Source organism: Biomphalaria glabrata, chromosome 4 (genome assembly GCF_947242115.1).
Source record: "Biomphalaria glabrata chromosome 4, xgBioGlab47.1, whole genome shotgun sequence".
In the NCBI taxonomy this organism is placed as follows: domain Eukaryota; kingdom Metazoa; phylum Mollusca; class Gastropoda; family Planorbidae; genus Biomphalaria; species Biomphalaria glabrata.
In genome coordinates this window covers 14,486,557-14,501,506 of record NC_074714.1, presented here as the reverse complement: position 1 = coordinate 14,501,506, position 14,950 = coordinate 14,486,557, and the positions used below count along the sequence as shown (strand labels likewise).

The 14,950-nt window shown below is 35.0% G+C and overlaps 2 protein-coding genes across 2 annotated transcripts in view; both read right to left on the bottom strand.

Moving 5' to 3' along the window:
- Positions 1-14,950, bottom strand: part of LOC106054140 (macrophage-expressed gene 1 protein-like) — a 165,197-nt gene that overhangs the window by 144,850 nt on the left and 5,397 nt on the right. The window lies entirely within an intron of this gene.
- LOC106054139 (macrophage-expressed gene 1 protein-like) lies at positions 201-9,827 on the bottom strand. Its single transcript, XM_056026332.1, has 6 exons — positions 9,663-9,827; positions 6,960-7,097; positions 5,450-5,655; positions 4,141-4,277; positions 2,373-2,532; positions 201-369 (listed from the first exon to the last, which is right to left on the bottom strand). Exons 1-6 carry the CDS (start codon positions 9,825-9,827, stop codon positions 201-203), a joined length of 975 nt encoding a protein of 324 aa, XP_055882307.1.

Here is a 14,950-nt window from a genome sequence, read left to right as displayed (position 1 = left end):
GGCCTTTTTAGTTACATGAGAAGTTGCAAAGGGAAAGTATTATTTCTCTCGAGACCTAAAATGCCACAGACAAACATAAATAAGATTTTAAACAAACAATTTACCTAAACAAAACCAATGTACATAAATAATTTCACCTTCGCTACTCCCTCAATAACGTAGTCTGAAAGTTCTGGTAATGTTTGAGGTGTGATAAAAAATTAAAGTGGATCGCCAGCTCTGTCCATTGCGACCAAGTTTGAGTCCACGCCGTCAGCCCATTGGTCGACTTCCATGTTGGTTTTAAACTTGGGCCCTCCAAATGTGTAGATGTATGACTGTCGTACACTCTTGTCATAGCCACTGCTACTTGAGCTTTCACTTTTGTGGCTGATTGAGAAATGTTGGTAAAAATATTAATTTTAAGTAATTCTACTTATAAATCCAACATACACAGAGTACAACTAGATCTCTAAGTTTAAGTCTCTACTTAAAATTTCAGGATTAACTATTCACGACAGTTTTCTATTTTAGAAAGTGCTTTAACGATTTTATTTGTTAGAAAATAAAACGGTTTTAGAAACCTTGGTAGAAGATAGATTTAAATATATCCCGTGGTGCTGTTTCGGTATTGAGGCCACTGACATTTCCAACACACGAATCACCAGAAAAACTAGCGAGTCCAATGGAACTGATTCTAGGACGGTTTATTCTGCCATTTTGCCGGAGTTTCAAGAGAGCCAAATGTAGCCACCGGGCAGTAGTTTGGATAATGTTGATGCAAAAAAATAAAACTATGAAAAATATATTTACTATTTGATAAATTAAAATGTGGTATACATCTTCACATTTTTAAATACATCTTTATAACGAATGGTTTTACTTTGATGTAGCATGTCAACGGCAAAATAGCCAAGAGAGAGAGAGAGAGAGAAAGAGAGGGAGGTGGAGGAGAGAGAAAGGGGAAAGAGAGAGGGGGGGGGAAGAGACTGTAGAAGAGGGAGAAATCTCACTTTAATTATATAACTTCATTGTAAATGCGACCCGGACGCACTCGTATGTAGATATACTCTATAGATAGATATTTATAACACGTTGCCCTAGACGTTACTGAACTTCTATTAATTTATTTTACTTGTTACTGAGTACAGGAATTTCAGCGTTCAAAATTGACCAAATTTATTTTCAAGATTTTGACATTTTGACAAATTGTATTTTCAAACAAGAGTTTTCTTTCTGTGGTTAATTAGCATTTTTTTGAAGCCAAAGAAATACATAAACTATTTATTTTTGTATTAAATACGTTTGAGTCGTTTTGTATATTTGTGTCCATGTTACAGTGTTTTCACCCATGACAAATTTGCAAGCTAATAAGAGGAATGGTAAAAAGATATTCATGGAAATCGTTTTTTTAAGTGTTTATCAAATCCAGGATTTTTCTTTTTACATTGATTTCTCTGTAGTAGACGTTTTGAAGTGTGTGGATTGAGATAGTTTATAATCTGTATTTTTTTTCGTAATCTTGAATTGCAATGTTGACAAGATGTCACCTTAAAATCAAATAACATTTCTATGTATTGAGACTAACCGAATATCCTTATAAATCATAATCAATTGTTTCGTTGCTTTAATCGTTCCGATGTTTTGGTGCTAGGAAAAAAAATACAAAGTTGATAAACATTTATTTAGCCAAAAGTGTCATTCTTTTGGGGGAAAGAATTGATTTTGTGTATTTCTTGAAGCGGACTGAAATGATTCCGATAAGCAACTCAAGCGTTTCATTTGCAAACTCCCATACATCCTGGGGACCTTAGACTTGGTCCATTTTTAAAAAGCTTATATCAACTCACTCTGTCTGTTTGTCTGTAAAAAGCTTAAACACGTTATTTCTCCCACACCCTTATCGGATCAAGTGGAAATTTTGCAAAATTATTCACGTACCTGACAACACAAGAAAAATTTCTTAAAAAACGCCATTAGATTATTGGTAATTAATTATCTTTGTTTGGTATCGAACAAGGAAACGTAATTGTAATTGACTGATGTGGCGGTATAATCTGAATTAGTTCCCTTTATCCTTTGTGTAGAGTTAGCTTGAGGAGGCTTACATCCTGAGTTCGAATTCAAGTCGTTCAACTTTTTTTTATATAAAAAATTGGTAAAAATAAATCCAACCGCACAGATTTATTACTGTTAGTCTAGATTAAACTCTAAATCTATTACAAATTTAATGGCTGATCAAAACTTATGGATACAAGTGCACACAATATAAGCTTTGTTTTTTTTTTTGTTGTTTTTTTTTTGTTTTTGTATTTAATTTAATTTTTTTTTCTCATTGTTTTCTGTAATTCAGAAGACATTATAAGAACTAAAAGCTGGTTGTCAAGGGTTACCTGTAAGACGCGTCAACGTGAAAGACTCCAAAGAAGGATGCACTAGCTGCTGCTAGAATGGAGGATTTCTCGTCGGATGTAAGCTGAGAAAAAGATCTGTCCAAGTAATCATCTTTGACAAGAGCTGCACCAGCAGTTAAGCTCGTCAGTACGTGAGTTCCTGTGAGGATAAGTAAGATTTTTCTTTCAGAAGAAGGTAGTTTGTATTGTTTTCTATAAATCTATCAATGAAAGTTATTTGCAAGTCAAAAATATCGAAAAAAGTTTCCAAGATATTTGTTGAATTTTACAGGCGCATACGAAAGCCTAGAACGCTGCAATGCTGCGGGAGGTTTGAGCTAGAATGTGGTCATCTTCAGTTCAGAAGGAAACATGTCAAGCAAACAAGCTTATCTCTAGAATCAACAATGACTCTTAGCAAGTGTAGGAATTAATTTGAAAGCTGTAAGTTAAACGGTTAAAGTTAGCATTAAACGTGTTATAATGAGTGCACACTTTTAATATTTGCTATATATAAATTGAATTCTATTGGATGGCTGTCTGGTTTCGATGGTCCCCGGTCCATAGTCTGCCCACTGCCATCCCACGTCGTCCAACTGGAGGGTTTGACTAGGAAGTAAATTGGACTAGGAAGTAGAGTATCTTCTAAACATTGTACAAACTTTTTTTACAAAAACTTCAAAAAAAGAAAGAACATTTACTGTATTGATAGAAATTTTTTTAAATTTATTTTCAACGACATAGAAAAAAAGTAGACTTTTAAAGGAATATTTGTACTGTAAGCCTAATCAAGGAGGTGCGGTGGCCGAGTAGTAAGACGCTTGGCTTCCAAACTGCAGGGTCCCGGGTTCGAGCCCTGAGAAGAAAATGATTTTTTTTTTTTTATTTCAGGATCTTTAGGGTGCGTCTTAGTCCACTTAGCTCTAATGGGTACCTGACATTAGTTTAGTTGGAGAAAAGTAAAGGCGGTTGGTCGTTAACAGAGGGCCACAGAAACAGATGACCTTTACATCGTCTGCACCCCATAGTATAGGAGGTATGAAACGGGGAAAAAATATAATCAAACTTCCTAAACCAAAGGTAAGGTGCTTCAGTTACCCAGGTACCTTTCACAGACTAACTTCTAGTGTGATGATTAAACTTTTACTGAGCTCATCGAAAAGTGGGCTGATGACTTCTGACTCCATCAATATTGCAGTAGTACCTTTCCTTTCTATTCCTTTCCTATTCAGGAGCAACTCGCATTTGAAGTCAAAACAAATGAGACCAAATGCTAAGACTTTAAATAATTTGTAATAACTCATTCTTCATATCAGAATTATGGAAGATTGTTCGTAAGAATGCTTGATTTTTTTCTGCATGTTTCCAATGTTTCTTCTGAATATAAGATTATTTCATCCGATCTGAAACCTCCCGCACGATGGCGGGGACTGGCGTTGGGTAGGGTTTGAGATGACAGTCCAGCCACCCAATAATATAGTATATGTTAGAAAAAAAAATGTTAGCATCTAATAAGTAGTAAGATGTTTTTACCTGATCCTTCTCATTCTACCAAAAAAAAAAAGATCAGAATGAAACCTTCATTAATTTATCAAAGTAAATATCAAAATAAAACCTTTATTAATTTATAAAAGTAAATATCAAAATAAAACCTTTATTAATTTATAAAAGTAAATATCAGAATGAAGCCTTCATAAATTTATAAAAGTAAATATCAGAATGAAGCCTTCATTAATTTATAAAAACTATATATTAGAATGATACCTACCGTATTCCCGAACAAGCAGCTGACTTAAATAGCGAGCGTATTCTGTCTGGTTCGCATAAAGTTTCTCTCCAATCTTTAAAAGTCTGTCTTTAAATGGTAAACTCAGTTGAGGATCCATATTTAATTTCACTTGGTACCTGAGACAAAAATGTAGGGGATTTTAAAAACTGACTTTGAATCTAATATCAGTATTAGACATTTTTGGAAACGCATTCATAACTAATAAGGCGTGTCTTCGAGTCCGAAGATTAGTGAGGAATGCAGTGTTACCCGTGGCTGCGCAGCCCCAGCTGTGACCTACATATTTAGCCACCTCCAAGGCAAGCATAACCATTGTCCGCAGGTGATCGCTTTAGATTTTCTGTTTGACGTGGAAACACATAAGATGAACATGTAAAAGTGCTTCTCTATGTACAGATTTGACTTTCAAGACTGAAAAAACTAACAGCATTTGACATTAAAGCTTCAAAGCTGAGTGCTTGTTCCACAACACATACCCATCATGTTTGAACTGAAACTCTGGTTTGGGTACGGATATATATCAGTATATATTTTGTTTGTATTTAATTTGTTGAATATCAATAAATCGCTTCAAAACTATTGGACCGCCCCCCCCCCTCAACTCGAGCTTAGGGTCTGGAGGGGGGTGAATTGATGCAATTTATATATGTTTAGTTGACTAGAGTACTATGGCATTCAAGTTTTTTTAGATTCTAGATCTACATCTACATAAAATTAAACTAACAATGTTGTATTAAAAGTTACATTCACGCGTTTGCTTTAATTATAAAATATATTAGACATCTTGATATCGTGCACAATCCTATGTTTTCATTCAATAATTGGATCTAGATATCTATGGTCAAATAGCTATTTTTAGCTTCATTCCTAATATTTTTATATTCTTGAATTCATGCATTCGCTTTACTTATAAAGTTATTATTTTCTTTAATTGTTTTTAATGCACTATATCAGTAACTACGCAAACTAAGACCCGCGGGCAGCGGGTACTATATGGCTAGTTACGGCTAGGGCTAGTATATATATATATATATATATATATATATATATATATTTCCCCCAGCTGCCCCCCCCCCCCCCGTAAAAATATCCTGGAAAATATATATATATATATAAACATAAGTAAACAATTCGTATACAAATTCTTTTATTTTGGGGGTCGGACGAGTGTGGGGGGGGGGGGGGGGGATAGCGATCGTTCTACCGCTCACCCCCGGATCCGCCAGTGGTAATGGTTACACTCAAAATTTCAATGGGAGACCGAAAACCCCAAAGATCAAAATGTTACCTTTGATAACGAAGCTGAACCCTGGTGGTCATGGCATTGTGCTTCATTTGTGTTGTCTTCAACTGTTGGTGCTCGTAAGAGAATTTCCCGCTAATGGAAATAAAAGGTTTTTCAAATCCCACGTCGACATTGATGGTGTCAGAAGTCATAGACCTAGCCTCATTCCACTCTTCAATGACCTCGGCAAAAGTTTGTAAATTACTGTCCTGCAATTGAATAATTTAGTTGAAAATAACAGTTTAAGTGTTTTGTGTTTAGTGCAGAGATGAAGGAATAGGTCCAAAAGATTGGACCATATTTAGAAAACGCTCAAAATAATGACTGCAGCAGTAACAAACCCGAGGAGTTAAAGGTTGCAACAGCATAACAAACTTGAAGGAGTTATAGAAGCTATAGAAAAGGAAGTGTACCGTGTACTAATCTGACAAAGTGGTTGTTATAAAACTTAGTAAAAATGTAGCTCAGTGTTAAAATTGTCACAAACTTTCCGTGACACTTGGCCAGTGTAGTTCTTATAAAACACAGTAAACATTTAGCCTACTTGGGTTTCATAGTGTAACTTATATCCCTTTTCCTTACAACGTAAAAGTGTATATGACAGTTCAGGATAAGGGGGTGAAACCTGGGGGAAAATGGCTTCTTTTAAAGCAGTAAATTGTTTAATAATAGACATTAAGTAGTACCCGATAAAGCTTTGTACATTGAATAAAAAAATACTTTCATTGTAAAAAAAATATACATATTTTGGGACCGGAATACCAGAGGGGAAATCGTGCCCTTGCACCCCTCACTACGCCTCTGACGTATGACACCATTTTTAGCGACATTACTGTGCATACTTTACTTAGCGATTGCTCTACCTTCTCTTGGAGAATCAGAACTAATTACAGAAAGAAAGAATTAATATTCAGTCCAAATGATAACAAAGTCATACCTGACCACTGAACATGGCAGTCAGCAATAAGAAAGTAAGAAACAAATCTTAACGATAACAGGGGTTAAACATCGCGTGATATGCCATTTCAAGAATGTTTCAACCATAACATAGGTCGGTTTACATAACAATGCACGAGTGGATCAAAAGGAGAACAAAGTCACGACATTAAGGAAAATAGGTCAGGAAATCCACAGCCTTAACTGCAGACAACACCTGAAACGAGTCCAGGAAACAAAGATAAATGTTAAGAAGTTGTGGATAAATGAAAGCGAAAGATAAGCTCCAAACTTTGGCGTTCACCAGGTCTCATTCCAAAGAAAAGACTGTCTGCTGCTACGTTCGGTCGTGTGGTATTCGCGATCGTCTCAATGGCCCCCGGGTTCATATCCAGTCCGCTGCCATCTCACGTCGTCCTGCTGGACGTTCGGACTAGAAAGTTGATAATCTTCATCTAAGAAGTCTGAACATCCGAAACATGTCAAACATTTTATAAACATATTGCATTGCAGATGCGGAAGGATGACATAAAAAATAAAAAAAATATTTACAAAAAAACTCATTAATATTTCATACCTTAATAGGTATTGTCATGACGTCATTGGGCAGGAGATAGTGTCTGTCGTCAGTTAATTTACATTGACTAAAGTTGTAACTGAACACCAGATTTGTTTCTTTGTTGACCAAATTGTCCCAGCCTATGCCTGGCAGCACCTGGTGACACAAATTTGTTGAGATACAAAGAACATGTGTACAATAATAATACAGTGCATGGATTCTTATTTATGATTTACATTCTGTAACAATGTCATACACAGTTTATTAATGAACTCACAACCAATTACTTATAATATGGAAGCACGCTGCAAGTGATTTGAGGAATATTGTTGTTCTGTTCATGTTACTAGTATAACATAAGTTCGGCGTTACAGAGGTGTCCACCATGAGCGCTATCAAAATCAACTCAGGCGTCATTTAGCCCTAGCTGGCATGAAGCAAAGTTGGTAGCCTTTGATAGAGCTAGTTGGGGAGCTTTCACCCTTTAGATGCTCAGAGGAGAGCCCTAGCTAGTAGAAGAAAGGCGCAGAAGACGTAAGAAAAAAAAGTACACAGCCCCCCCCCCCCCCGGCGGACAACGATGTTGAAAATATAGAGGTCCAAACTGGGTTTATGCACTTCTTAATCTCCCGAATTGAAGACATTGCCAGTTCATTCATCCATAAAATTTGTTAGCATAATGTTTTGATGTCATTGATATAAGACTATTCCACAGGCCTATATTTTACAGGGTGACCAGACACCTTATCATACGAGACATTTCATCATTGCAACATTTCATCACTATAGTGATTCATCATTTAGGGTTAGGGGTAGGGTTAAGATTAGGTTTAAGGTTAGGGTTAAGGTTAGGGTTAACTTGCTCAGTATGTTAGTTACTTAATTACACCTACATGTACTTATGTTTACAAAATGCACTTTATGCAATGATGAAATGTTATGGTGAAGAAATGTTGCAATGATGAAATGTCTCGTATGATAAGATGTCAGGGAACCATTTTACAGGTTTAGGAGTTCCTTCACAACTTTAGATGTTTACGTCCTCGCCTAAACCTCTTGCTGGACAGAATGGTATGATTGTAGAAAGATAAGAAGGCCAGGAGTAATTTGACGATTTTTTCTGGTATTATTACTCTATACCTCACATACATTCTACTAGATCTAACAAAAACGCATGTGCTTATATAAAAATTTCGGAAATCAGGATTAAAAGTAGATAATTCGAAAGTTAAGTTAGAAAAAACATGATAAAAACTTTATTTTAAAAAAAAGCTTATATTAAGTGTAATTGTTTCAATTAGCTTTTATAAGTTATGGGATTAAATTTGTAATATATCTAGATTAACAATCATAAATCTGTGTGATTAGAAATATTTGAAATAAATGCTTTTGTTTAACGCAATTTCATGCTCTTATCTTTCTAAATGCGCTATGATCATATCACTTATCATTTTTAAGAGAGATTAATTCACGTGCTGGTTTAATAGTTTATTATTCCAGTAGTTCGTGGAACACCTATTCAGGACTTACGGAACACTAGGGAGCCCCGGAAAACACAGTTTAGGAAACACTGATCTAAAACATTCAACATTTAAATAACATATATGGAAAACGTTAAAAGAGCTGGTTGTCAACCACTAGAATCTGGTCATTCCCACTAGAATCTGGTCATACCCATAGAATCTGGTCATACCCACTAGAATCTGGTCATACCCACTAGAATCTGGTCATACCCACTAGAATCTGGTCATACCCACTAGAATCTGGTCATTCCCACTAGAATCTGGTCATACCCACTAGAATCTGGTCATTCCCACTAGAATCTGGCATACCCACTAGAATCTGGTCATACCCACTAGAATCTGGTCATTCCCACTAGAATCTGGTCATCCCAACTAGAATCTGGTCATACCCACTAGAATCTGGTCATACCCACTAGAATCTGGTCATTCCCACTAGAATCTGGTCATTCCAACTAGAATCTAATCATTCCCACTAGAATCTGGTCATACCCACTAGAATCTGGTCTTACCCACTAGAATCTGGTCATACCCACTAGAATCTGGTCATAAACACTAGAATCTGGTCATACCTACTAGAATCTGGTCATTCCCACTAGAATCTGGTCATACCCACTAGAATCTGGTCATACCCACTAGAATCTGGTCATTCCCACTAGAATCTGGTCATACCCACTAGAATCTGGTCATTCCCACTAGAATTTGGTCATACCCACTAGAATCTGGTAATACCCACTATAATCTGGTCATTCCCACCAGAATCTGGTCATACCCACTAGAATCTGGTCATTCACACTAGAATCTGGTCATACCCACTAGAATCTGGTCATACCCACTAGAATCTGGTCATTCCCATTAGAATCTGGTCATACCCACTAGAATCTGGTCATACCCACTAGAATCTGGTCATACCCACTAGAATCTGGTCATACCCACTAGAATCTGATGTACTGACTTAGCATTTCTACAGATGATATGATTAAGTTTGGAAGAAGAATTTGGGAATGAAAACTAAATCGCAATAATTGAAATGAAGTATTGAGTTCTATTTATATACTCCAGCCACCCAGGCCACTCTGTCAACGTTCTACACCTGTGACACGTAGACTGTATAGTGAGCATTGTAAGTAGGTCAAAACAAAATATCTGTTTCATCAAGTAATATCTTCATAATGAAAAAAATATATAACTAAAATCTTACCTCAAAAAGATCTAAGTTTAATTTCCCAATTTTGGCATTGTCCAAACATCGTTTAGGGTCACCAACCGGCCAGTCAGATTGGTAAGAAACCAGCTGCTCTGATTCTATTCCAATGCATTCGGAGACTACGGCAATCCAAAGAAGAAAAACCTGACCAACAGCCATGGTATTGAGATTTTACAATGCAACACTAACTGAGCCTACATACAATGAGGTATAAGATCAACGCTAAAAATCTTTTAAGTTAAATCTTTCCTTAAGTCACATAAGCATAGTATTTCAGTTCCTGGTCAGGTTTAAATATTGATAAGTGATACATTGTGTTTGGAGAAATTACTTTATTTATTCTCCAGGTAGATGTCAGTGTAGTTTAGATGTCATTTTTACATTATGCCTCTGTCATCTAGATGCCATCTAAATGTCAGGTGCTTAAGCTGATGTATGGTTGGACTAGATGTCATTAAGTTAGGACTAGATGCAGTGGCGTAGCATCCTTGGCGCGAAGGGGTTTTATTTAAACCATTGCCATCGATTTTTAGGGGCCCACAGCCTGTGGCGTAGCAACAATGGCGCAAAGGGGTTGATTGTACTTGGGTCCATAACTCTTAACCAGTTGGAGCCCACGTGAGAACTTATTATAGGTATAGCACTAAAGGAAAAAAAAATACTTTTGTAAAAAGTAATAAAGCTAACCTAAATTTGAAAAGTTCCCTCAAAATATCCTAAGCTTTATATTAGTTTTAAAACATTAACGCGTGTTTTAAGTTTTGAGTTAGCGGCTTGGATTACTTAAATGTAAGGAACTGCTCTTCATGAGACTACATCAGGTTTATTTTAGCGGTGGCTAGCCCTAATTGTATTGTTACGTATTTCTGAATCTTCTGGCTAAATGTACTAGTAGGCACACAAATAGAAACACTTGAAAGAACTTGACAACTCAACTTTCAGCTTCATATAACTTTATTGACTATTAACTCTAGCAATTCGTCACTGTAACATGTAGCGTAGAAGACTGTACAATTTTTGGTAGTTTACAGTTAGCTATACTTCATTGCAATTCATCTTTTCTCAATTTGTATCGAGCCGTATGCCACTCTACTCAGATGTTCCGAGTCGTACTCAACTCTACAGAATCAGAGCCGTACACGTCTTACATCGACTGTATCGACTGTAACGGCTCAAATCCACAGTAGTTCGCAGTATAAACTTCAACCACTGTTATCCACTCCAGTTTTAACTCTACCCTAGTTAGCTTGCATCGAGTCATACACATCTCTCTTCTACTGTCTTCCACAGTAGACAACAGTACCGACGACTGTACCGACGACTGACTTTTTACATTAACTCTCTGGCTTATATAGAGTCCCTAATCGCTTCTCCAATGCTGCACAAACACTGCTAGTACCATCTGGAATATAACGTGAGGACACGTCACATCCTGTCTTTGTTTATACATGTAGATTCCAGAGAACACTCGCTGCTGTGTCATCTCACCGGGGTCACACAGTCACACGTTGACCTCTACCTGTCACTGTTCATTTGTAACACTATGTTATCAGAGACTATGGTTGCAAGATAACCTCGTTCTATTTATCCATGAATATTCATAAACCATTGATGGTATACATTTTAATGGGAAGGGGGAAGAGAGAGACTTTGGTTTAGAAAATATCTATGTCTTATACAGAAAAATAAGGAAAGGGACGGGGTAACAATAGCAATTAGGTCTTAAGGGATAGTCCTGATGGTCATGAATTTATATTTTGACACATTCTAATTATTATTTATTCAATTTTTTCAAAGCTAAATCTGTTTCTTTTATTTTCTGTATATAAAATATTTAAATAAATAGCAGTTTGTTATTGCAGCATATTAAAGAACAGGACATCTGTTCAAAATCTGAGGTCCTCACTGACTAATGGATGTCAGAGTAAAAACTTTGTAATAGTGCAAGCCTTCATCACATTGTTGTGTTGTCTTCTGTATTGTGTGTACTAAATGTTTACAACAGAATAAAAGAAGGAAGTGAAATCTAAACAAAGAGGAAAAAAAATATGAAGCAAGCAAAAGAAATATCAAAGTATGTTACACATATATCGTGCTTGTGCTATTACAATGAATGGCGAAACCGAATTGGATAGCAGGTTTATATTAAAGATCTAGAAGATAGAGAAATATCCAAATTGATCATGGAATATTGTCTATTTTTTTACCAATGCTTAGTTTGGTCATAGACTATATAGTAGTTTATTTATTTCGGACATTACATGAATTTGGACATTCGCTGTTTTTTGTGGTCATTAAATAATTATTTTAATATGTATTATAAAACTAGCGTGCTGTATAATGTGCTTGTCCATTTTCCAATGATTCTGACCCAATTATTCTGTTTTTGGAGCTAATTTATTTGATTTATAAGCCAAGTTTTCTAATTCCATACCAAAAAAAAATAATACGGTGTCCGAATTAAATTACGATTTTCTTACCAAAATTTATGTCGGACAGCCAGTTTTGGACATCAATAAAAATGATCTTATATTTGTTCGTTTGTTGTTGTTTTTTTAAATAGAGAATAAATGGGCAAATGTTTGGAGTGAGCTTGGTACATTGAATGAAGTTAAATGCTTAGATCTAGACCTACTAGATAGATCTAGATTTATATAGAGAGAATATAGAGGATTCAGTTAGGCAAGAATGGCTATCGTAACCTGTAGGGGCCTACTATACTACAAAAGATCATTATTTAAATTAATAAACAAAAAGAAACACAAACACTCAACACACATCTAATCATGCAAACCCAAACATTCAACACACATAAAATAAACTTAAAATCTAAAAGTCGGTGCAGAAATCACTATTCCAGTGACCTAATTTTGGTAGAATAAGTGTGTTCATATTTTTATTTTTTGTGTTCGTATTTATGCATAGCTCGGAGACATCGTAATGATTTCATGTGAGGGGCAATGCCTGGGGATCTTAAAATTTAGTTAATGTTAATATAGAATTAAAATCTGAGTTTATTGATGCTTAAATATAGAGACTGTCCGAAATAAATTATCGTGTCCGGAATGAAATAATGTGGGTCAAATGTGTCCGAATTAAATGAAAACACACGGCCTCTTTGACCTTAAATATAATAACAAATATAGGTTAGAGGAACAAATATAAGTAGTCATCCTTATTCTCCTTTAACTAAAGAAGATTTTGATACGTCATTTTCTTTTCTATGTCAAACCATTGTAAAATAATGCGCTGTCAAAATCAAACTTTCAAATTTATTACTTAGGTAGCCTATAGGCATATAATGGGTGATAGGAGTTAAGTCTGTGAGTGAGTCAGTCTAAAAAAAAAAATTACAATAGTGAGTCCTTGAGCCTACACACTGACATCTTTACCAACTTTCATTTACATCTAGATTCTATACCTATTTTTTAAAATTTATTTGTAGGTTTTTTTGTAAGATAGCATGCAGTATGCATTATATATATATTAATGTATTGAAAAATATGCATAAAACTTTCAGCTCTGCAAGTTATTAATTATTTAAAGTAATTAAATCCTAAATAACATCCAATTATTCTAAAAGCCATAAAAAAATTGATTGTTCCAAATTTTGTCTTCACCGAATAGAATTCTAGAATCATTGTTCCTACTTCAATAAAAATTAATTGTACACGTAGTAAACATGTAAACTTTGACCCAGACTTAGTGACCTATGGCTATAAACTATATCTACATATACGACCATACACACCACTATAATTTGTTTTTGGAAAAAAAGTGCTTAATGGGTTTTTAATTATATATATCAACTAGCTAGAACACTATCGATGTAAATGCTCTTTTTTAAAGTTGGTAAATCAGATTTTGTTGTTATAAAAATCTGGCTATGTCTATCGCACTGTTACCAAAATTATGACTAAGAAATATTTTGAACGTAGTGTTTATCTTTAGTGATGGTTTCTTTATATAGTAAACTAATTCACCGGAAGTCATTCTTCTAATACTACACTGCAACCAAGGACGCCTCGGTGTACGGGACTTATTTAATTGAATAATATAGGCGTGGTGCGCACAGTTGGCAGCCCTGTATATATATAGTCTATGGTTTGGTTCATAGTTCTTAAAGAAAGTTAATAATATTATGTTTATCAAAAACGTCTAATTAGGCTTTATTTAAAATTGCTATGAATATTGAAATTTGAGAGGAAAACAAAGCACCGCAGATTCAAAACGAAATAATAGACCTGGTAATTAATTTCATGAACATAATCTGGCAATTGATTTCATGAGCATAACCTATGAACATAACCTGGCAATTGATTTCATGAACATAACCTGGCAATTGATTTCATGAACATAACCTGGCAATTGATTTCATGAACATAACCTGGTAATTGATTTCATGAACATAACCTGGCAATTGATTTCATGAACATAACCTGGCAATTGATTTCATGAACATAACCTGGCAATTGATTTCATGAACATAACCTGGCAATTGATTTCATGAACATAACCTGGCAATTGATTTCATGAACATAACCTGGTAATTGATTTTATAAACATAAAATATTGGCATCATGTTTGAGAAGTTAATGCCCAGTTTCATGACAAAGAGTTAAGTGATGCCACCATTCTTCTAGTCACATTTCAGCCAGATGATATTGCAATAGAATATTGTTCAAAGATGCAAATCCTTTAAAGAAACCTTTCATAACGTCATATCAAGTCTGTGTACGAGGTTTTGCTGTTTATTTTCTTTGATTACAAACAGCTACACGAGATTTGGCTGTTTTTTTTTTATCATAGACAACTACATTTGATTAAAAAGGTTTTCCAAACATTTTCATTGCGTGCATCTTATTTCTCACTTTGTCTGTATCAGTTTGTTTAGCTTAGCGTCATTTTCGAAATTTCCATTGTTCAAAATTATATATGAATTTGTATGACACAGAGCAGGCTTCACTTTGTGTTCTTTCCGCTGAGCGAGAAACAGCCAAGAGTTTAGAAATAGATTCACTGGTTACTGACTTTTCCACTTAGAATGCCAGAAAAATGTCTATTTTATGTTAAATTATGGAAATAGAATTAGATTATAGTTCGTATTAATATTTAAAAGTTGTCACATAGAAATGTTTTAGGAATGTAAATGTGTAGAATGTAGAACTCACAAAAAATTTCATTATTAAATTGAAACAACTTTAAGTCGTTTTATTCTGCTAAGACATTGTACAAACATTGACTTTTAAGACACTATTACTTGACTGAGTCCTAACTGAACC

Excerpts from the sequence above, each read along its gene's own strand:
- LOC106054139 (XM_056026332.1), bottom strand. The coding sequence starts at position 9,827 with ATGGCTGTTGGTCAGGTTTTTCTTCTTTGGATTGCCGTAGTCTCCGAA. Across the intron at positions 5,656-6,959 it reads TCATGACAATACCTATTAAG|GACAGTAATTTACAAACTTT; the intron begins GTATGAAATATT and ends ATTCAATTGCAG. Across the intron at positions 4,278-5,449 it reads GTTCAGCTTCGTTATCAAAG|GTACCAAGTGAAATTAAATA; the intron begins GTAACATTTTGA and ends TTTTTGTCTCAG.